We start from the raw sequence: 19332 nt of genomic DNA on the forward strand, positions 1-19332 counted from the left end.
TGGGCATCTTTGAATGCATCAAGCATTTCCACTGAACTATAAAGATCAGTTCGATAAAGGCCAGGTCAGCAGTACATTTGTCATGCATTTGTCATCAGGATGTAAAGATATAAAGATGCATATGAAATAGTCACTCAATACTTCCTGCTGTGTGAAATCATATCATTGTAAATCGAGGCTACAGTACATCCATGTAATGTCCTTCACAGTTTTAATATTCCCCTCTAGCCTGCATATCACTTTTGTTTGACATTGACAGTAAAAGGCTGAGAATATGTTCTAAATTGAAAATATGCACAAGACTGACCATTTAGAACACAGCTCGTGAGTGACCATATATGGATAATTTAATGCAACAGTGACATCTTGTGGGAATTATCAATATATTAATATCAGTCAAATATGATGAGCATATATTATTGGAAGATGGATTTTTAGAACAATTCTTATTGCTGCTTAAAATGTAAGCACTACTCTAATGACGAATAAACCTCCCCAAAAAATGCAGTTTATCAAAGATTACTTTGTAGATTTTTTGTGACTTGTGTACTGTAAGGCATGAGATGACAAGTGAATTATAAAATAATGCATAGTTGATTAAAAAAAAGAGAAAAAAGAAAGAAAAGGTAGGCGTCCGCAAATGAGTGCAAAAATAAACATTCACTGAACAGAACATTATTATTAAGATGAATGCATTACTCACTGAAAATGGAACCTTCCAAAAGTAATAAAAGAGGTAATAAAACCATCAGCACATGTGATTGCTTTCATTTATTGCGATTGATTTTATTATTTTTTTAATAGGGTGGCTTTGTTTTCTATGTGTTTTAGATTGTGTACGTAGTGTAAAAGCTCACCCAGAGACAGGGTTGTAAATGAACGTTTGTTAAACTAGCTTTACTCAGTGTCTATGTCTGATTGCATTGTTCCTGTTAAATAAACTCATAAAATGAAACGAAGTATGATATTGTGTACTACAAACATCCCCAAACAATTAACTTTTGTAAATCATGCATTTTTAATACACAGTATGTATTTGCTTTTGTTTTTATATTTAACCTGATAATATATTACTTTTTTTCTAAACGTAGCTAACATTATTATTGTACAATCGCGCCATAAGAATTTTTTTTTTAAATCAGATTAATCACATCTTAGAATTTTGCTTAATCACGATGAATCGCTTATTTAAAAAAGGCTTTTTATCAACATTTTTTTGAATGTGACGAGTACTTGTTTTGTGTTAATTCTTTCGACATTTACTGTTATAAGAACGTCTTCAACATTTCTTGACCCACTGCACGCTCCCACCCTCCTCTTTTTCTAATCAATTAATTACTTGCATAATTTAAAACGGACCAAAAAATGACCCCGATAGTTTGACATGAACAAATATTCAGAATGTCATTCATAAACATTTATCAAATGCTTTACTTCAATGCATGCAGTTCTGTTTATTACACAACCTGTGCTACCTTTAACGAAACCATTCGCTGTCAAGCTAAGGATCATCTGTGATTAATCTGCAATAATGCATGATTAATGTGATATTTTTTTGTGATTAATTAATTAGTTAATGCTTTAACTTTGACAGCACTAATTTATTCATTTTATTATTATTATTATTTGGTTTTTTTTGTATTACAATCATAAGAAAGTTAGTCTGTGGGTAAAAAATAAAAATAAAATCTTATTGAAAACACAGGAAGTCTCCACATTACTTGTCTGCAAAAAAATACGTTCCCCCAAAACTGTGAGCCACTGTCAACAAAATGAAGATTTAAATGATGTGTCAAACTGGTGAATAGTGGGTAAACAAGGCAGTAAATAATTTACATTTTAAAAGAGACGGAAGGCCATAAACCCAAGTAGGCCAATTCGCTTTTTTTTTTCTTTCTTCCTTTGCATTTCCTAACAGCAGAAAGCAGCAGCTGACAGCCATTAAACATAAACTTCTCGTCTTTTGTTAACTGCATCTTCTTGAGCGGAATAACAAATTCCATCCTTTGTACTGCAGCATATTTAAAGGGAGTGATATAAAATACAGACTGTACTAGCGTATGTTATGTCAAAGAAAAAAAAATGTCTTGCCGTCTAAAACCATTTAAAAGACAACCCAAATCAACAAAACATAACACACATTTAGAAACAAAGTTGATTTGAAAACTAATAAACAACAACTCACCCACTCATTTGGCTTGTGTCTGAGAGTCATGCACTTTTTAAGGAAACTGGTGCGAAGGGGGGAAGCAATTTCACTGTGAGACTTGGGGAATTCCCACAACCAAAGCAAAACGGCCTCACACTGTAGGCTCAGTGTGAACACAACCTGGTGTGCGTCCAACTTTGTGTTCTTCCTTCGGGCAGTGACTCATCACATATTGAAAATAAACATATTTGATTTTAATCAGCGTTTGAGGCCTTAAGACTAGAGGAGGCCACTAAAACGAATAATTAGCTCGCTTGCTTAGTAGTTATCCGGGATGATCTTTTGACACTCTTGAAGGCCAAAACAAGGCTGACGCTAGAGCTACGCATTCTCCGTTGGAGTTCATATACCGTATACATAGCGCATGTGCGAGTGCAGCTGCTGCAGCTTTTCTTTGTGTTAAAAAGAGGAAAAGAAGAAAAAAAAAAGATGTCGCCAGGAAATCCCCCACAGAAAGCCAAAATCCAAGGCAAAAACAATAAAAAAAAAAATGCTGCAGCTAGTTGCACGTCTCGGCTTGTTAACTCCATTCAGTGATCTCAGTGACTGATTATAAAAGGTCTTTATTAATACTACTTTTGTTCAATTTTGATGTGTGATTTTGTTAAAAAGTTTGGTTTTCTGCACTTCTTTCTTCATCCTTTCTGTTGATGCACATTCCTTCTTTCAAAAATATTTGGCAGCACATAGCGAACTATAAAGAGGTATTGACTTTGAGGGAGTTTCCTCCCGGTAAAAATTGTTCCTGTTCTGCTCATTACATTGTACAAATCATCTAACATGCAAATCAGAGTGCTACTCCTTGTCACATAATGTGGTAAAAAAATGGAAAACAAACATTCAACTTTGCGTTAAACACCAGATAATAAGGATTTTTTTATTTTAGGTTGAGTAGTTATGTCAAATCACAGTGAATGAATTTAATGTGTTTTTGGAAGCACCGGTGTGCCTTCAAAAAGCTTGGCTCTATGAAAAAAAAAAGAAAAAAAAAAACACATCTGGATGGGTTTGGCGAACGATTAGGAGCAGTTTAATGTGCTGACAATAGATATTGGCCACCACATTTTCACAGTGGCGTGTGAAAAGGGGGTTATGGATGTGCCATCTTTAATCCTCCCCTCCGCACAGCACCAACAAGGTTTTGCGATAATCTCCTGAAGTGTCACCCTGAGCACACAAAGACAAATATTAAAATACGTGAACAATATTCAGCTTTATCATGAGTACTCAAACACAGGTACAAAACAAGCCATTGCATGCAGAATGAAGGAGAACACTCAGTAGACACACCAAAGCGACAGTCAAGTAAGTTGTTATAAACATTAAAAAGGGAACTGTGCATTGTTTGTGGTGATCCAACACACATATAATAAAAAAAAAAGATTAAATAAATAAATAAACTAATAAAATTTTATTAAGCATTTTTTACAGCATTTTAAAAATGTTTTTTTTTTTTTTAAATGTACCAAATTCTTTCAAATGTTTGCCAACAAATATTCAACATTTCTTTTATTTTTGATAGTATTTAGTATGGCCCTCAACCACTTGGTTAATAATATTATCACTGTTTTTTAATTAATTAATTAATTAATTAATTTTTATTTTTCAAAAATGAACAACCTACAATAACGCATTAAGATTTGTACAGTGGATATAAAAAAAAAAGTCTGCACACCCCTGTTCAAATGCAAATGAAAAGGTTTTTGTCATACAAAATCAATGACACCAAAATCAGATCATTTAAATAATGTGTAAAATCGAATAGAAAAAAAAATATTTTAGAGATGGCAATTAAAGATTAATTGAAATAATGTGGTTGCACAAGTGTGGGGTAGATGCCACGGACTTCCGGCTTCCGGGTTTTACACATCAGCGCCGTTTACGGCCACTGCTGGCCGTGCTGGAACATTATTGCTACACTCATACTAGAATCTGGAAGGTAGTTTCATAATTGGAAAATATTTTTGCAAAGCCAAGATGAGGTCATGTTCTTATTTATTTGTATTAATGTCACCGTCATTTCATGTGGAAGTTATTATAGATATGTTCCTGGGTACTTCCTGTCTGTAGAGCTGTCAGCCAATCATGCAACAGATATAGAAAGGAAGTTGAGCAAACAAGGGAAATTCCTGAACAGCTGTGCAGAAGCCACAGACCCACAGTCCACCGCAAGGAAGCTATAGGTTACCGCGGTTCCAACGCCTTAGCAGAAGACGACCGTGCGACACACTCTCGCATGATGCAACAGAACAAAAAAGACGAGGACAAAAAGAGAAGAAAAAAAAAAAAGCAGGAGAAGAGTGTTAGTGGACATCGACTCAGACTTACGATCATCGTCTCTACCTTGATGAATTCATGCAGGGAGGTGTCCTGCGTTTCTTTGAATTCTTTGCGAATGTTGAAAAGGTCGACCTCGCTACGGGACACCATGATGCGAATCAACGCTCTGTCGTCTGTACCGAGACCCTGAACACAAACACGACAGATATCAACTTTGTTTATAATCATTTACGTACATATTAATGTTCAAACTGATGAACATTATTTTTATTTATTTATTTTTTTTTTTTTTGCAAATATTTACAAATTTGAAATTTGCCCACAACACAAAAAAGACGGGCACATTTATACGCATTTATACGGAACCAAAAACAAAAACAACAAAAAAATGTTTTTCTGACTATTTTCTTGTCTTTTGTGTGTTTTTTATTTGATTTTAATTTTCAGTTTTTCTAGATTTTTTTTTGTTTTGTTTTACTGAATATTTTTTTCTGTCATGAAAAAATATTTTGCAAAATTACTAAAAATACGGAACCAAAAACAAACAAACAAAAAAAAAGTTTTTCAGACTATTTTCTTGTCTTTTGTGTGTTTTTTATTTGATTTTATTTTTCAGTTTTTCTAGATTTTTTTTGTTTTGTTTTACTGAATATTTTTTTCTGTCATGAAAAAATATTTTGCAAAATTACAAAAAAAAAACTGAAAAAAATATTCAGAAAAACATGGCAAAAATAAATAAATAAATAAAAACCAACAAAAAATTATATAATATATATATATATATATATTATTTATTTATTTTACTTCTGAACTCTAAATGAATTGTTGCAGGCTTGCTAATGGCGGACAATTTTTTCTGCTGTTTTTCTGCATACTTTTTTCTAAAATGACAGAAAAAAATATGCAGCAAAACAGAAAAAAATATTCAGAAGAACATAAAAAATACACAAAAAAACAAAGCTCCTCAAAGAAAAAAAAATTGTCACACAAACAAGAGCTTTTTTTTTTAAGTGAATGCAACACGCTTCCATACATTTTCTACAGTTTTTTTTTAAACAATATTCAGTAAGCACTTGGAATTGAGGACAATAATTGTTGAATTCTCTCCCATTCTCTCTATATTTTCCATTCACTTTCTATAGTGACAATGGCCAGGTGACCTCCTATTTTTGTCCATAAAGCAAAACTTTAAAATTATGCACCAACTAAACTTATTTTACCATCTTTTTGTAGATGACCTGTCATAGTGAACGCACTGTGCATACCTTCATGGCTTTGTACAACCGGTCAGCAAAATAAGAAGGCTGGTTCTTCACACTGCGGACTGCAATGGGAAAAGAGCGCAAGTTGAGGTAAAGTTCTAAATGGGAGTATTCCTATAACTATTTGATGCCATTCAATTCAAAGTCTTATATTACCTATGGCATAAAAGGCATTTTTCACATCTCCTGACATTTCCTTCTTGATGATCTGTTCGATGTCCTTATTGGAGAACCGGACAAACTCCTGGAAAACTAAAAAGAGGAACAAGGTTAACGATCAACTTACATTGCAGGTTTTAACACGGCGGATGAAGTTTACCTTTCCTGAGGTGAGCAAAGCTCCTGGTGCACAAAATACTCATGAACTTCATTACCCTGTCATCAGAATCAGCATTACATGCATCAGCCAGTTCCTGTTGATCGGAAACAACAAATACAAATAATCAACATTCAACTTTTTTTTTTTTTACTTTTCAGATCCGTTATGGATGAAACTTTTATTCACCTGAGCATCTGCATTTGCTCTTTCCAAATCTGCAGGGCCATCTTCTCTAGCACCCTGAGCATGGTGAAAATGAATAATGGTGTCATGTTTTGCAACATTTGCCACATCTACCGAGGCTTCTCACAGCCCTAATTTGCATATTATCAAGGTTGTGGGTTTTCTTGAGCTTTTTGACATTATGAAATCTTTTCTCATTTTTAAAAGGGAATAACCATTTCTATCTCGGCTCTGGTCTTCCTGTGTGGAGTTTGCATGTCCCCCCCCCCCCACACACACACACACGTTTGAAAACGATGCATTTTACGTTACTTCAAATCTGTATATTCTAAATAGGTTGTTTAAAGTGCCCTGTGATTGGCTGCCAATCATTCCATCTTGTAACCTGCCCTCTTGCCCAAAATTCAGCTAGGACAAGCTCCAGCTCAAACATGACTCTAAAGAGGACAAGGGCTATAAAAATAGATGGCTGAAATAATCATTACTCAGCTTTATTGGAAATTAGAATATTGTTGTTTCCATCCATTGTGTTGTAATAGTCTCTAAATGATAAATAACAGACTCTCATTAGAAGACATTAATTCAAATATTACCTGCACAAGAGAAACCAGGATGCGGCAGAAGTGACCTGACGTGTCAGATTGAATTGCTGCCTCTAAAGATTGCTTATACGCTGTGAAGTTCAGGTGACAATTTAGTGGATATAATATTTGAAATGACCTCAAAACAAAGACGTACGTCAACAATGCCAACAAACAGCTCACCTTCCTGATAGGCAACGTTCATGGCTTGTATTTCCTCATTGTTCCTGGTGACCAGGATCTCAATCAGCGCGTGTTCATCTGTGCCAGCGCCCTGTGGAAAAGCCCGGACACACTCACAATGGACAATGTGTCTTGTCAGGTATGACAGCGTTAAGGCAGTCTGAGTTGTTGTGCAATGAAATACACAGCCAAAAAGTGTTGTCAAGTCACTAGGTCACAACTGTGACAGGAAATTCCATACAGTCTAGTTGTGTGGGGCTATTTCCTTAGTAATGACATATTTTGGCAAAACTGAGGTGATGCAGGGATCAAACCAGTTTCTGAGTTATGCTGCCCCCTAGTGTGTTTGTACGGTACTTTCCAAGACCTGAAAGATTCATATGTTTTGTACTGACCTTCTCTGATGTTCTAAACACTATCAAATGCACTGAACGGGCATTTACAACCTACATTCTAATATTTGCTTTATGAAATTACTGTAAAGGGTTGTCACTATCATATCTTGTTTAAACTTGATTATCCTATCGATTATGCCATCGAATAATCACCCGCCTCCAAACCACGCTGATCCCCACCAAAAAAATCATAAACTAAAAAAAAAACAAAAAAACACTTATTTATTTTGGTCCACTAAGATAAAACGTGAGTTGAATTGAGTGGATATAACTACACATTAATTATTATCTTATATACATATGCATTATTAAACGCCAACAAAATTAGCCTATGCTAAACGGTAATCGCGATTAGCATTAGCACGCTAGTGATGACCATTTTCAAGGTAAACAAACAGTTAGTGTAAACATTTAGTTCACACATACATCACATCTACCTGAGTTAAGTGGATATAACTACTAATTATTTATTATCTTCTGTGCATGAGCATTATTAAATACCAACAAAATTAGCCTATGCCAAACGGTTAGCAATCGCGATTAGCATTAACGAGCTAGCGATTACCATTTAAGGTAAACAAACACTGCCATTTAGTTCACAATTGTGTATTAATTTATTTGACTATACTATATATCTGCTATACTATATGTGTATATTATATACAATGTTCCCAACCTCTTTTCTATGCTCTGCATATGGTGCAATGCTAACTGATTGAGCTGAATTAATCCACAATTTAAGCAAATACATTTAAATGTAGACATTACCTCTATGGCTTTCCTCATCATTTTGGCATCAAACTCAGCTGGGGTTAACATGAGACTAATGATCAGTCTCTCCAAGTTCTTTGACAGTTCAGACTTGAGGTCCTTCATTAGATCCTGCAACCAGTTCACACACAATTTTTTTTCAAACAGTTTATATCGCAAAAACAACAAAAAAAAAAACAATGTCATTCGTTCCTATGCAATCATCTCTCACCCTCCCCAGTAGTGATTTGAAGGTCTGTCTGATCTCTTGTCTCTGTGCGTTGCTTCTGTGTGCAACTATGTCAATAATTGCGTCTTCATCTGTTCCTGTAGCACACAATGACATTACAGTAATGTTAATTATTCTATATAAATATTTTATAAATGTTTCCACTGTTAACACAAGGTTACATACCAAATCCTTTCATGGCTTTTCTTAGAGCTTGTGCATCAGCAGCAGGGTCAAAGTTGGATGAGTGGACAACTGTTGGCCTCAGCTGGTAGCAGAATGCACAAATTAGATTTGGGTTTAACAAACACATCATGAGGTTGCAGGACAAGGGTTAATTCTTTATCTTGACAAAATGGCAACCACACATACAAATGCTATTTATTAGGTGAGTATATTTAACATACTGCAACTGCTTTGCTATTTATTTATTTATTTATTTTTATCTTGGTTGTGGGTTAGAGACCATTCTACAGCCAACAATTAAATGGAAGGCCTGAAAAGCCATTTTGTTAGCATCAAACCAATCTTTTGGATATTTGATATCCAAGGCAAAGCGAAGCAAGAGAGCATTAGCGCAAAATATGTTATTGCAATTCCTTTTCACAAGGCATGCATTAAAATGATTAGTTTTTCTTGCCATAAGGACTTCACGCAAGGCTAGCATATCACAGCCAAGCCAAACCATGCAACGACAACTGCTGTCTCGTAAAGGGGGCCCAAACCTTGACTTTGGTCATGGAACTTATTTCCCACATCTTGTAGGCTAACTGAGCTGCTTCAGGGAAGAATTCTCCAGCTAAACTGCAACAACACAGCAGACTGAGCAAATCTGGAACCTCACGTGAACCACTTTCAAATGGACTTGGACACTCTAATGAAAAGAAATGGCGCTCAAATCATGCTGTTATGGTTGTGCTTTATCGCCCCCTTCAGGTTGTAACTGTAATTTATCATGATCCGTTTACTTACTCATCATCACCTCCACATAGATTCAACAAAGTTTTCTTGTAATCTCCTGACGTGTCGTCCTGTTCGCAGCAAGCACATATCAATGACGTACGCATCCACAGACGGGCTCTTTTTCTTTTTTTTCTATTACCTTGACCATGTTGTAAAGAGACTTTTCATATCCGAGCCTGAAACACTCTCGGATATCCAGCATGTCGATTTGAGAGCGACAAATCATGATCCTTATCAATGTGTTGTCATCTGTACCGAGACCCTGGAAGCAAAGCTCGTTTATTGTGTAGCGACAATAGTTGTAAAAAATTTTGTAAATTAGAATGCTCTGATATTTATTTACCTTCATTGACTTGTAAAGGCGTTTGGCAAAGAACATGGGAACACTGCGTATGCACTGGACTGCAAGACAATAAGATACATTGTTCTTAATACTATTCTATTGGTAGCTGCTGCATTTTTTAAGTAATTAGTTACACATTTTCCATTGGTGAGTTGGGATTCACTTTTGCGTTACTTTTCTACTACTTTTCACCAAAAAACAATTACAGAATTTTCAAGAAGGGCATTTAATACATCAGAGGTCTGTTACAAGAAAACAATGTCAAAACAACAGATAGAAAAAACAAAACAGGACACATTTTCTTCACAAAATCAAACAATAGTTGTTTTGCCTGTCGCAGATTACAATAAAATAAAAATCAGTTGCTTTAAGAAAAAAAAAATAGCTGAAGTTGGATGCCTTACCGACAGCAAGCATCAGTCTCTCAAAGTCCCCAGACAGCTCGTTCTTGATGCTTTGCTCTATGGATTTCTCTGCTATCTTCTCGTACGCGTCGAAAACTACAAAGACAAAAAAGTACAAGATTAAGGCGGCAAGTTAGGTTTTGACAAAATTGACACGGTTTCTTCATCGATTTGACATTCTCTCGAGCTGCCATTTCACTATTTTTGAGGTATATTATATACAGTAACTAAATTAACATACATGGATAATTGACTGTATTCATTCCATGAGGGAAATGAAAAGGTCACAGCTGTGATATTGAAACATATGCAGTAGTGAGTATAATATAGAAACAGCTAATTAAGTACAAGCATCAAGCAAATGTTTTGAAAAAATAGCATTGTGGAGGAATTTTTGAAATGTATAAGAAAGAAAGAAAGGAAGGAGGGAAGGAAGCAAGGGAGGAAGGAAGGAAGAAAGAAAGAAAGAAAGGAAAGAAGGAAGAAAGAAAGAAAAAAGAAGCAAAGAATTAAGAAAGGAAGGAAGAAAGAAAGAAAAGAAGGAAGGAAGGACGAAGAAAGAAAGAAAGAAAGAAAGAACGGAAGGAGGGAAGGAAGGAAGGAAGAAAGAAAAGAAGGAAGGAAGGATGAAGAAAGAAAGAAAGGAAGAAAGAAAGAAAGGAAGGAAGGAAGAAAGAAAAAAGAAGCAAAGAATTAAGAAAGGAAGGAAGAAAGAAAGAAAGACAGGAAGTATGAAGGAAGGAAAGAAGGAAGAAAGAAAGGAAGGAAGAAAGAAAGAAAGAAACAAACAAAGAGAAAGAAAGAAAGAAAGGAAGGAAGGAAGGAAGGAAGAAAAAAAGAAAGAAAAAGAAAGGAAGGAAGGAAGAAACAAAGAAAGAAAGAAAGAAGGAAGGAAGAAAGAAAGGAAAGAAGAAAGAAAGGAAGGAAGGAAGAAAGAAAGGAAGAAATAAAAGAAGGAAGAAACAAGCAAACAAAGAGAAAGAAAGAAAGAACGAACGAACAAAAGAAAGAACAAACAAAAGAAAGAACGAACAAAAGAAAGAACGAACAAAAGAAAGAACGAACTCAGGACTCTTCTTGACATCCCTTACAGAGTGAAGTAAAAGAAATGCACATTTTAGCCACAATCACGCTTCTGCGGGCCACACGAGAAACGACTAAATGCCACACGTGCATGTTAATTCCCCTTTGGCGTGCACTCACCCATGCGGAGGTGGGTCACGCTGCGGTTTCCCAGTATCATGATGAATTTGGCCTCGTCTGTCCCCCACTTCTCTTCGCCGGCGGCATAAAGGTCCTGTTGTTGGGACGAGTGGGACAAGAGAAGGCGGGATCACAAAACTTCATTACGATCAAGTCATAAATCGAGGGAGATGTTCCCAAGCTAAAAAGGTCAAGTGTAAAATCATTTTTGCTGTCAACATAATTGAAAGCAGATAATTTTTTGGGCTATGGATATGAAAACTGTACCACTGTTGTGGCGTTTGGTTTGAATTTTTAGGGTCCACTGAATAATGATGTGTGTGGGTTTTTTTTTTACAATGTGGCACAAATTCTCACTTGTGCATCTTGCTCCACCAGATCTGCATTCACAACTCCAAACTCGTCTCTGGTCCCCTGAAACCAGGACAACAAAGTCACCAGGAAAACACAAAGTTATACTACTGATCATCAGGTTGCTTTATAGGAAAGTTAAACGACTTGATCTCAAACCAGCAGATATCTGACCTGAAGTAAAACAACCAGCATCTTCTTAAAGTGGCCTGAAGTGTCGGCAATCACATCCTCCTCCATGCTTCGACCGTAGGCTGGAAACCCATGAAGACATCACGGTCAAGTTACACACATTTGACATGGTTTATGCTGTGTGTTATTAATGGACAAAAAAAAAAGCTCTCACCATCCTTGTATGCGTGAACCATGTCATGTATTTGTTTGTTGTTTCTTGATGCCAGAATTTCAATCAAGCTCTTCTCGTTGGTTCCAGCTCCCTTATGAGAGGGTCGACAAGTTTAAAATAAATGCAACGCCCCGTCCTTGACGTAAGAGTTGGCCAAGTGTCTTACTTTGAGTGCGTCTTTTATTTCTTTGGCATCATGGTAGGGTGGTGTCCTCATCAGACTCACAATGAGACGCTCAAATTTACCTGTCAGCTCATATTTCAAATCCTCGATAAGATCCTGTAAAATAACTGTTCTCACTTAGACATGATATCCTGAAAACCATAAACACTATTCACAATTTTGGGATACAATATTCAGCATGTGAGTGAAAAATCACTATGAACCCAAAATACAGTATAACCTTTAGAGAACTTAAATTAACCTTAAATTGCAATTGTTCAATATTTTTAAGCATATCTTATTACTTAACATTACTACACAACCGACTTGTAAACAAACGTTAACGTAAACTTAAAGTTTTCCACATAACTCCTGGCACAAATGAGCAGTTACGTAGCTAGCTTTGTTGTGCTAATGTCAACTCATTAGCTTATGCTTATACTGACAGGATTTTTATATTATTATTATTATTATTATTATTATCATACTATTTAATATTTGAATAACTGTCTGAAACATGGAGGGAAATGTGGCATTTTAGATCTGCTGCTCTTAATAAGCTATTAAAAAGTATTTTTTGTTTGTTTTGCCTGTGTAACAATCCGCAGTGCGGCACCGCGCCACAGGGTGGCGCCTCCTTGTGCCTTGATAGTTGAGGCCATTGTATTTATTTAACAAGGTAGTATCTTGTGTGCAAACATATGATAATGTTCATTTGTTAAAATACTAATACTTTCTTTTAAACTATACTAAAACGTTTTTGAGTTTTTGCCAAGTAAACCTGGACTTTTTATTCAAAGGCCTAAAACTTAGGCTAAAAGTAAAATGGCTGCCAAATAATGTCAAGATGTGAGCAGAATGATGAGGACTTTTTAAATGCCAAATCTAGTTGACCAAGGAAGTGTTGGTCATAGATCAAACACCTGTTGTGAATTTTGCCATTCAGCTCCTTACTAGTAAGCAAGTTGCGCAAAAAGTGATGAAACATCGGAAATAAAAACTTTAGGGAAGGTCAATTTAAGTTCACCTGTATAGGTTATTGCATATTTTAAGTCCACATATTCCTCCTATCTTGTTGTGTATAAATGATATGATGTACCTTCCCAAAGTTACACTTGTACGCTGAAATGATTTCCTGTCTCTGAGCGTTGCTGCGAGAGGTGATCAGATCCAAGATGGCTTCTTTATCACTTCCTGGAAAGCGTGTCATACACATGTGAGTCACAGACTGTGAAAAATGCTGAATATTATCACACGTGCCCTTTTCAGACACTCACCCATGCCTTTCATTGCATTGTAGAGCGCCTCCGCATCGGCGCCGGGGTTAAAATCGGCAGCATCTGTTATTGTACCTCTGAACACCTGAAAACAAATAGACGGTTCATTTCAAGAACAACACAGTAGGCTACTGTTCTCATGAGATGACACTATCATGTTGCACATTTAATTATTTATCTGTCATTATGGGAATAAAAAGACAGATACATGATTAATAAATATTTAAAATAAAACTATTAAAAATTTAACAATGCCATTAATTTTATTTATTAATTGTCATGTTTCGGTTCTGTGGGGGTTGGGTTTTTGTTTGTTATGGGTGTTCTTGTTGTTTTTGTCTCTAGTGGTTTTTTTGTCTTGTGTTCCTGGTTTCTTCCCTTGTCTTCACCACAGCCAAATAGCCTTTGTCACAGCCAAGTCATCGCCACAGCCAATCAAGTCATCATCATCATCACACCTAACCAAGCCGTCCTCGTCACAGCTAACCAAGTCGTCATCGTCACAGCTAACCAAGTCGTCATCGTCACAGCCAAGAAGCCATAGCCCCAGCCAAGTCAAGTCACTCCACAGCAAGTCAAGGCAAATCAGGTCCTGTCACGTCACGCTCATTCCAATCATGGCGACCAGTCTACTCGCGTCCTGTCCAGTCATGGCGACCAGTTTACTCACGTCCTGTCCAGTCATGGTGACCAGTCTACTCACGTCATGGCGACTGTTCTACTTGCGTCCTGTCCAGTCATGGCGACCAGTCTACTCGCGTCCTGTCCAGTCATGGCGACCAGTCTACTTGCGTCCTGTGCAGTCATGGCGACCAGTCTACTCACGTCATGGCGACCAGTCTACTCACGTCATGGTGACCAGTCTACTCACGTCATGATGACCAGTCTACTCGTGTCCTGTCCAGTCATGGCGTCCAGTCTACTCAGGTCATGGTGACCAGTCTACTCGCGTCCTGTCCAGTCATGGCGACCAGTCTACTCGCATCCTGTGCAGTCATGGCGACCAGTCTACTCATGTCATGGTGACCAGTCTACTCACGTCATGGTGACCAGTCTACTCGTGTCCTGTCCAGTCATGGCGTCCAGTCTACTCAGGTCATGGTGACCAGTCTACTCATGTCCTGTCCAGTCATGGTGACCAGTCTACTCACGTCATGGTGACCAGTCTACTCACGTCATGGTGACCAGTCTACTCACGTCATGGTGACCAGTCTACTCGTGTCCTGTCCAGTCATGGCGTCCAGTCTACTCAGGTCATGGTGACCAGTCTACTCATGTCCTGTCCAGTCATGGTGACCAGTCTACTCACGTCATGGTGACCAGTCTACTCACGTCATGGCGACCAGTCTACTCACGTCATGGCGACCAGTCTACTCGTGTCCTGTCCAGTCATGGCGTCCAGTCTACTCAGGTCATGGCGACCAGTCTACTGACATCATGTCCAGTCATGGCGACCATTCCACTCGCATCCAGTCATGACTGTCTGCTCACCTTTCTCCCTATGTTTCATTAAAATTCCTCATATTGCACTTCATTCCTGTCTCACTGCCTTGCTTCCCTGCATTTGGGTTCACCGTTTCTCATCCCTCACGCCCACCCTGAAATTAATGTTTGACTGTACGCTGAGTGCTTTATTGACAAAATGCAAACACCCACTATACACGCTTACTAATAATTACACACATTAGTTGTGAATTCTGGCAATGAAATTCTAAACAAGTAGTGGTCTACTCTTTTGCACTAGATTTAAACAACCTAAAACTACCGGTAATATGTGACTGGACAAGAACTGAAACATTTCTCCATGAAAACGGCTGGCCACTTGCAGCTGTCTGACCCTCCGTTCAGAGAGAACTTGAATGTGTGTGTATGCGTGGGTCTTTACTGTGGCTGGTGCAAGGACGAAGGGGTGGTCCAGTGGGCGTGCGGCAAGGGGTCCGATTACACACAAAGCAGCTTCCTCTTTTTCAAATGTAATGAACAGAGGTCAGCGTTGATTCCCAAGCCAACTTTTAGACCAATCAAAGTTGTCCCTCGTGGCCTTGATTTTGAGCCACTCAAGTTGGGACGATACATGCCAAGTCATGGTGGGCTGCGGGAAAACTGTGCGTTCAATGCAGCAGCAATGCTGTTTTAGGGCAGTCAGCCAAATTTCCACTGCACATTCACAAGCAACACCGTCCCTCCCCTCGACAGCTGGGCAGCTTCATTGTCATAGCAACGGAGGCCACCAAACAGGCCCCTAGCAGCCAACATTTAATAAAATCCTCAAAGTGGGCCTTACATGGAGGAGTCTAGATAGTCAGAGTGTTAATGTAACACACACGGCTCTCTGTGATGAACTGTGTGAAAAATGCTCTACTTTGATTGCCTCTGATAAATATTGGTTTATTCTTTATTCGTTTATTCTACCTCAATGGTGGCATATGGCAAGAAAAACAACAACTGCCACCTTCATTCCTAACATGAGAGACAAAGGTCCACCTACCATCTCTGAATTTGGTCGTGTGTTTCTGCACAGTGCAGGGGTCAATAGTTTGGGGCCTGCAAAGAAAACCAAATGACATCAGTGCAGTTAAAGGAGTCATTCCATGCCACTTTACTACAACTGTAACATGCAGGAGTCACTATGTGCACAGGGACAACCCCTTCGAGGGAATCTAAGCTCGTTGTTAGTTCAATGGGTTCCCTCAAAGTTCCCTAAAGGGATTACTCCATCTGTCTAATGTAGCACATTTATTTATTTTTACATCTCATTTAAAATACAGGCACTTGAAAACGATAAGATACTGCAACACAAAAAATGAATGTTCATATGAATGTTTATTTGTGAATACTGGTGGATTATAACCAATAAATTCAGACAAAATAAACTGTGGTTGAGACAGGGGTCCCTGTTCGTTTTCATGTGCAGCCCTGTTTGTTTAAGACATGAGTGTGTCTTTCCAAAAATAGCAATAGAATGCAGTCTAAGGGTCTGAGTCTCTACCGTACATGCAGAGCCACGCCCTTCCCTGTACCCCAATCTTTATGCTCAAATAAAGTAGTTTTAAAACTTCGGAATCCGCTCGACATCGCATGATAGTTGATTCATTATGTTTCAAATCCTTTTTTTTTTAAAACACCTATGGCTGCTTCAGGGTGCAGGGAATGAATTGAAAGAATTTGGTCGAGACAAACGTTTCGTTATGTGTTCACACGTTAAAAAAGTGGATAAAACAAAAGATTACCTCTTGAAATGAAGGGAGTTTCTGGTGAAAATGGTGCAGATTGCCTCTCTTTGCGGCCCGTTACGTGTCCTCCCTCTGGTGTGACGCAAGACTGCGGCGCTCGCACGCACGGCCTCCCCGGTACGTGCGCGCGGCCGCGGGGAAGCCACGAAGAAGACGCGAATCTGATGCCCGCGCGCATTACGTACAACTTTACGCAGTTTTTTTTTACGCACAACTGCCCTGTTTAGCGAGTTGATTTTATTCTTTTTTTTTCTCTTCAGAAGATGTTTAGACGCATTCAGAGTCGTCTAAGACAAAATGGCACTTTAGAACCAAAACTTTGAATTTCAGTTATAAGTTGACATTTACGTTAAATAACGTTTAACAGTGAAATCAGTGGGTAAAATATATCTTACTACAATAATTGTAAGTTCGAATCTGCACTTCTGTGTGGAGTATTCACCTTTTGTTCTCTTTTTTTCCAAGTCAACTTCATTTTCCATACACTGCTATACAATGTAATGCCACTGGGTGGCAGTATTGATGTGCAAACACTTTCACTCCTCATTTTCAAAGGATGGTATTCATTTCTTTTATTTAACCAGGTATTTAAAACAAATCTGATTAAAAATCTATTTTCCACGAGGGCAACACAGAAATACAGTAGTTACAATAACATAAAACAAAATGAATACAAAAACCTAATTCAATATAAAATAAATTCAACAGTAAATTTGCCAATTAGAAAAATAGGGGCAGTAGTTTTACTTTGTTATACTAGTTGTGTTTTCATTTTACAGTTAATATTTCTTTATACCTGTATGCCAGTAATTTATTTTGTATTTAAATATTTTTATGATGCAGAAAGTTGGCATAAGACAAGGCACTGCTAATTGTTGTTTCCTCAAAGTTTATGCAAGCAGTAGCTTTGATCTTAGTCATCAATGCACAGTCAAGGCATAGTTTAGGTCAAACAAATGTTAAATCTATCGGGCTTTTCTTCCTTTGATTTCGAGTGTCCTGCTTCAACTGGCAATCTAGATATAGAAGATTAGCTAATTGTAAAGATGAGTATTTTTATGTGTGTTTTTATGTTATGAGTTTTACAGCCTACAGATAGTGTGAATTCATGTTATGGTTACCATAGTAGCCTACAGGGATGGGCAACTGGCGGGCCGCGGCCACAGCCACACTCTGGGCTTACGCTGGGTCTTATATTGCTCTATACTATTACTACAACTTGAGGAGGCCAATTTTTGTTTTTTATTTACTGGAATAATATTTGATGTGATATGCAAGATAAGTTTAAGTTGATTTTTGTGAAAAATGCACAAAATTAATTCTTGCATCTAATGTTGGTGTGCTATTCAGTAGTTTTGCACCGTTCTTGTATTTTAATTTTTACGCGAGAGAGAGAAAAAATCACAATATGTGGTTATTTTGTTATTCGCCTCAAACCCTTTGTTGTTGGGTTAGGATAGCTGAACCGTTATATATGTATTAAAAATGTATTTTGAAACATGTAATATATTAAGAGCATTTGTGTGTATTTTGTCCATACCTAAAATTGCATTTTTGTCATACATCTGATTATTTTCAGTTGACAGTTTTTGTTTAATGAATTATTTAAAATGATAAAAATTATTTTTGGACCACCAATGGAAAGGAGAACCAGTGTACAGTATAATACTCATTTTGAATCAGATTTAACACAGTCTGTTATGATTAAACGTGAAATGAAAATCATGTTTAATTACCATTAACCCTCCTGTTCAAAACACTAATTGTAGATTTTTAATGAATGTCGGGGATGCTCAAGTATATCCTGGAAATCAATCGCCCTATCAGACGCATTTCTCAGGCGGGGCAAACTGAGCAAACAGACAGTGGAATGAACCAATGAGCGAAGAGCGGACGTGACGTCAGAAAAGTGACTCGCTGAAGTCTATTTATTTATTTATTTATTTATTTATTTATTTGTTTGTTTGTTTGTTTGTTTGTTTCTTTGTTTGTTTCTTTGTTTGTTTTTTACGTAGACGGAGTAAAAAAAAATCAACAGGGCTACTAGCCGAAGAGAGACAGTAGTGAATGACCTTTGACGTTGTTGCGGGAAAAACTTGAAGAGTGACGTTGCTCACGAAAACGACGTCACGCAAACAGACGAATTTGGTTAGCCGTCCTGTTTTCGCCGGAGCCGAATCGCTGACTGTGGACGCCTGTCCAGACCCACTTTCTTGAAAGTGTGGCCCATTTAGGGGCTTTATACTGAACTCTTGTGCTTAGATTGTGCATTGCACTTATCATGATTGTCCGTTGAGGAATAAAATGAAAAAAAAAGAAACACCAGCAACTTGGTACATGGCCAACAATGAACAATTAATTAAGTCAAAGTGTTCATTTTAAAACGAGTCAGTCTGCAGACCTTGAGAGCATTGCGTAAGTACAATTAAAATGTGGAAAATTTACAAAACAATATAATTCAGCACAAAAGCATTTTTGAGATCCTCACTGGGATATTTGGTTCCCATTCACAGCTGTGTTTTTGCAATAATGAGCACATTATGATCCAAACAAGGGCGCAAGAAAGGCTACTTTGTGAGTAATTCCATCGAGTGGGAGGGTCTCGCAGGCCACTCTCGTATATATCGCAGCAAAAAATCCTGTTCCCTTCGTCCAAAT

General features: G+C 37.5%; 1 protein-coding gene across 2 annotated transcripts; it reads right to left on the reverse strand.

Annotated features, from left to right (window-relative positions):
• Positions 1-3054: 3054 nt before the first annotated feature.
• On the reverse strand, positions 3055-16808 carry anxa6 (annexin A6). 2 transcript variants are annotated; one of them, XM_077578007.1, is made up of 25 exons: positions 16672-16808; positions 15930-15985; positions 13442-13526; positions 13264-13358; positions 12168-12281; positions 12002-12092; positions 11830-11909; positions 11662-11718; positions 11305-11398; positions 10102-10197; positions 9698-9756; positions 9494-9616; positions 9364-9422; positions 9117-9195; positions 8578-8659; positions 8395-8489; positions 8181-8294; positions 7018-7108; positions 6847-6926; positions 6257-6310; positions 6071-6164; positions 5908-6003; positions 5755-5813; positions 4553-4675; positions 3055-3376 (listed from the first exon to the last, which is right to left on the reverse strand). In XM_077578007.1, exons 2-25 carry the CDS (start codon positions 15930-15932, stop codon positions 3317-3319), a joined length of 1983 nt encoding a protein of 660 aa, XP_077434133.1. In that variant the 5' UTR covers positions 15933-15985; positions 16672-16808; the 3' UTR covers positions 3055-3316. The 2 variants fall into 2 exon arrangements, with proteins under 2 accessions (XP_077434133.1, XP_077434132.1); XM_077578006.1 differs by having other exon boundaries at positions 4538-4675.
• Between the last annotated feature and the right edge of the window lie 2524 nt (positions 16809-19332).

The sequence above is a fragment of the Vanacampus margaritifer genome, chromosome 10 (genome assembly GCF_051991255.1).
Source record: "Vanacampus margaritifer isolate UIUO_Vmar chromosome 10, RoL_Vmar_1.0, whole genome shotgun sequence".
NCBI lineage: Eukaryota > Metazoa > Chordata > Actinopteri > Syngnathiformes > Syngnathidae > Vanacampus > Vanacampus margaritifer.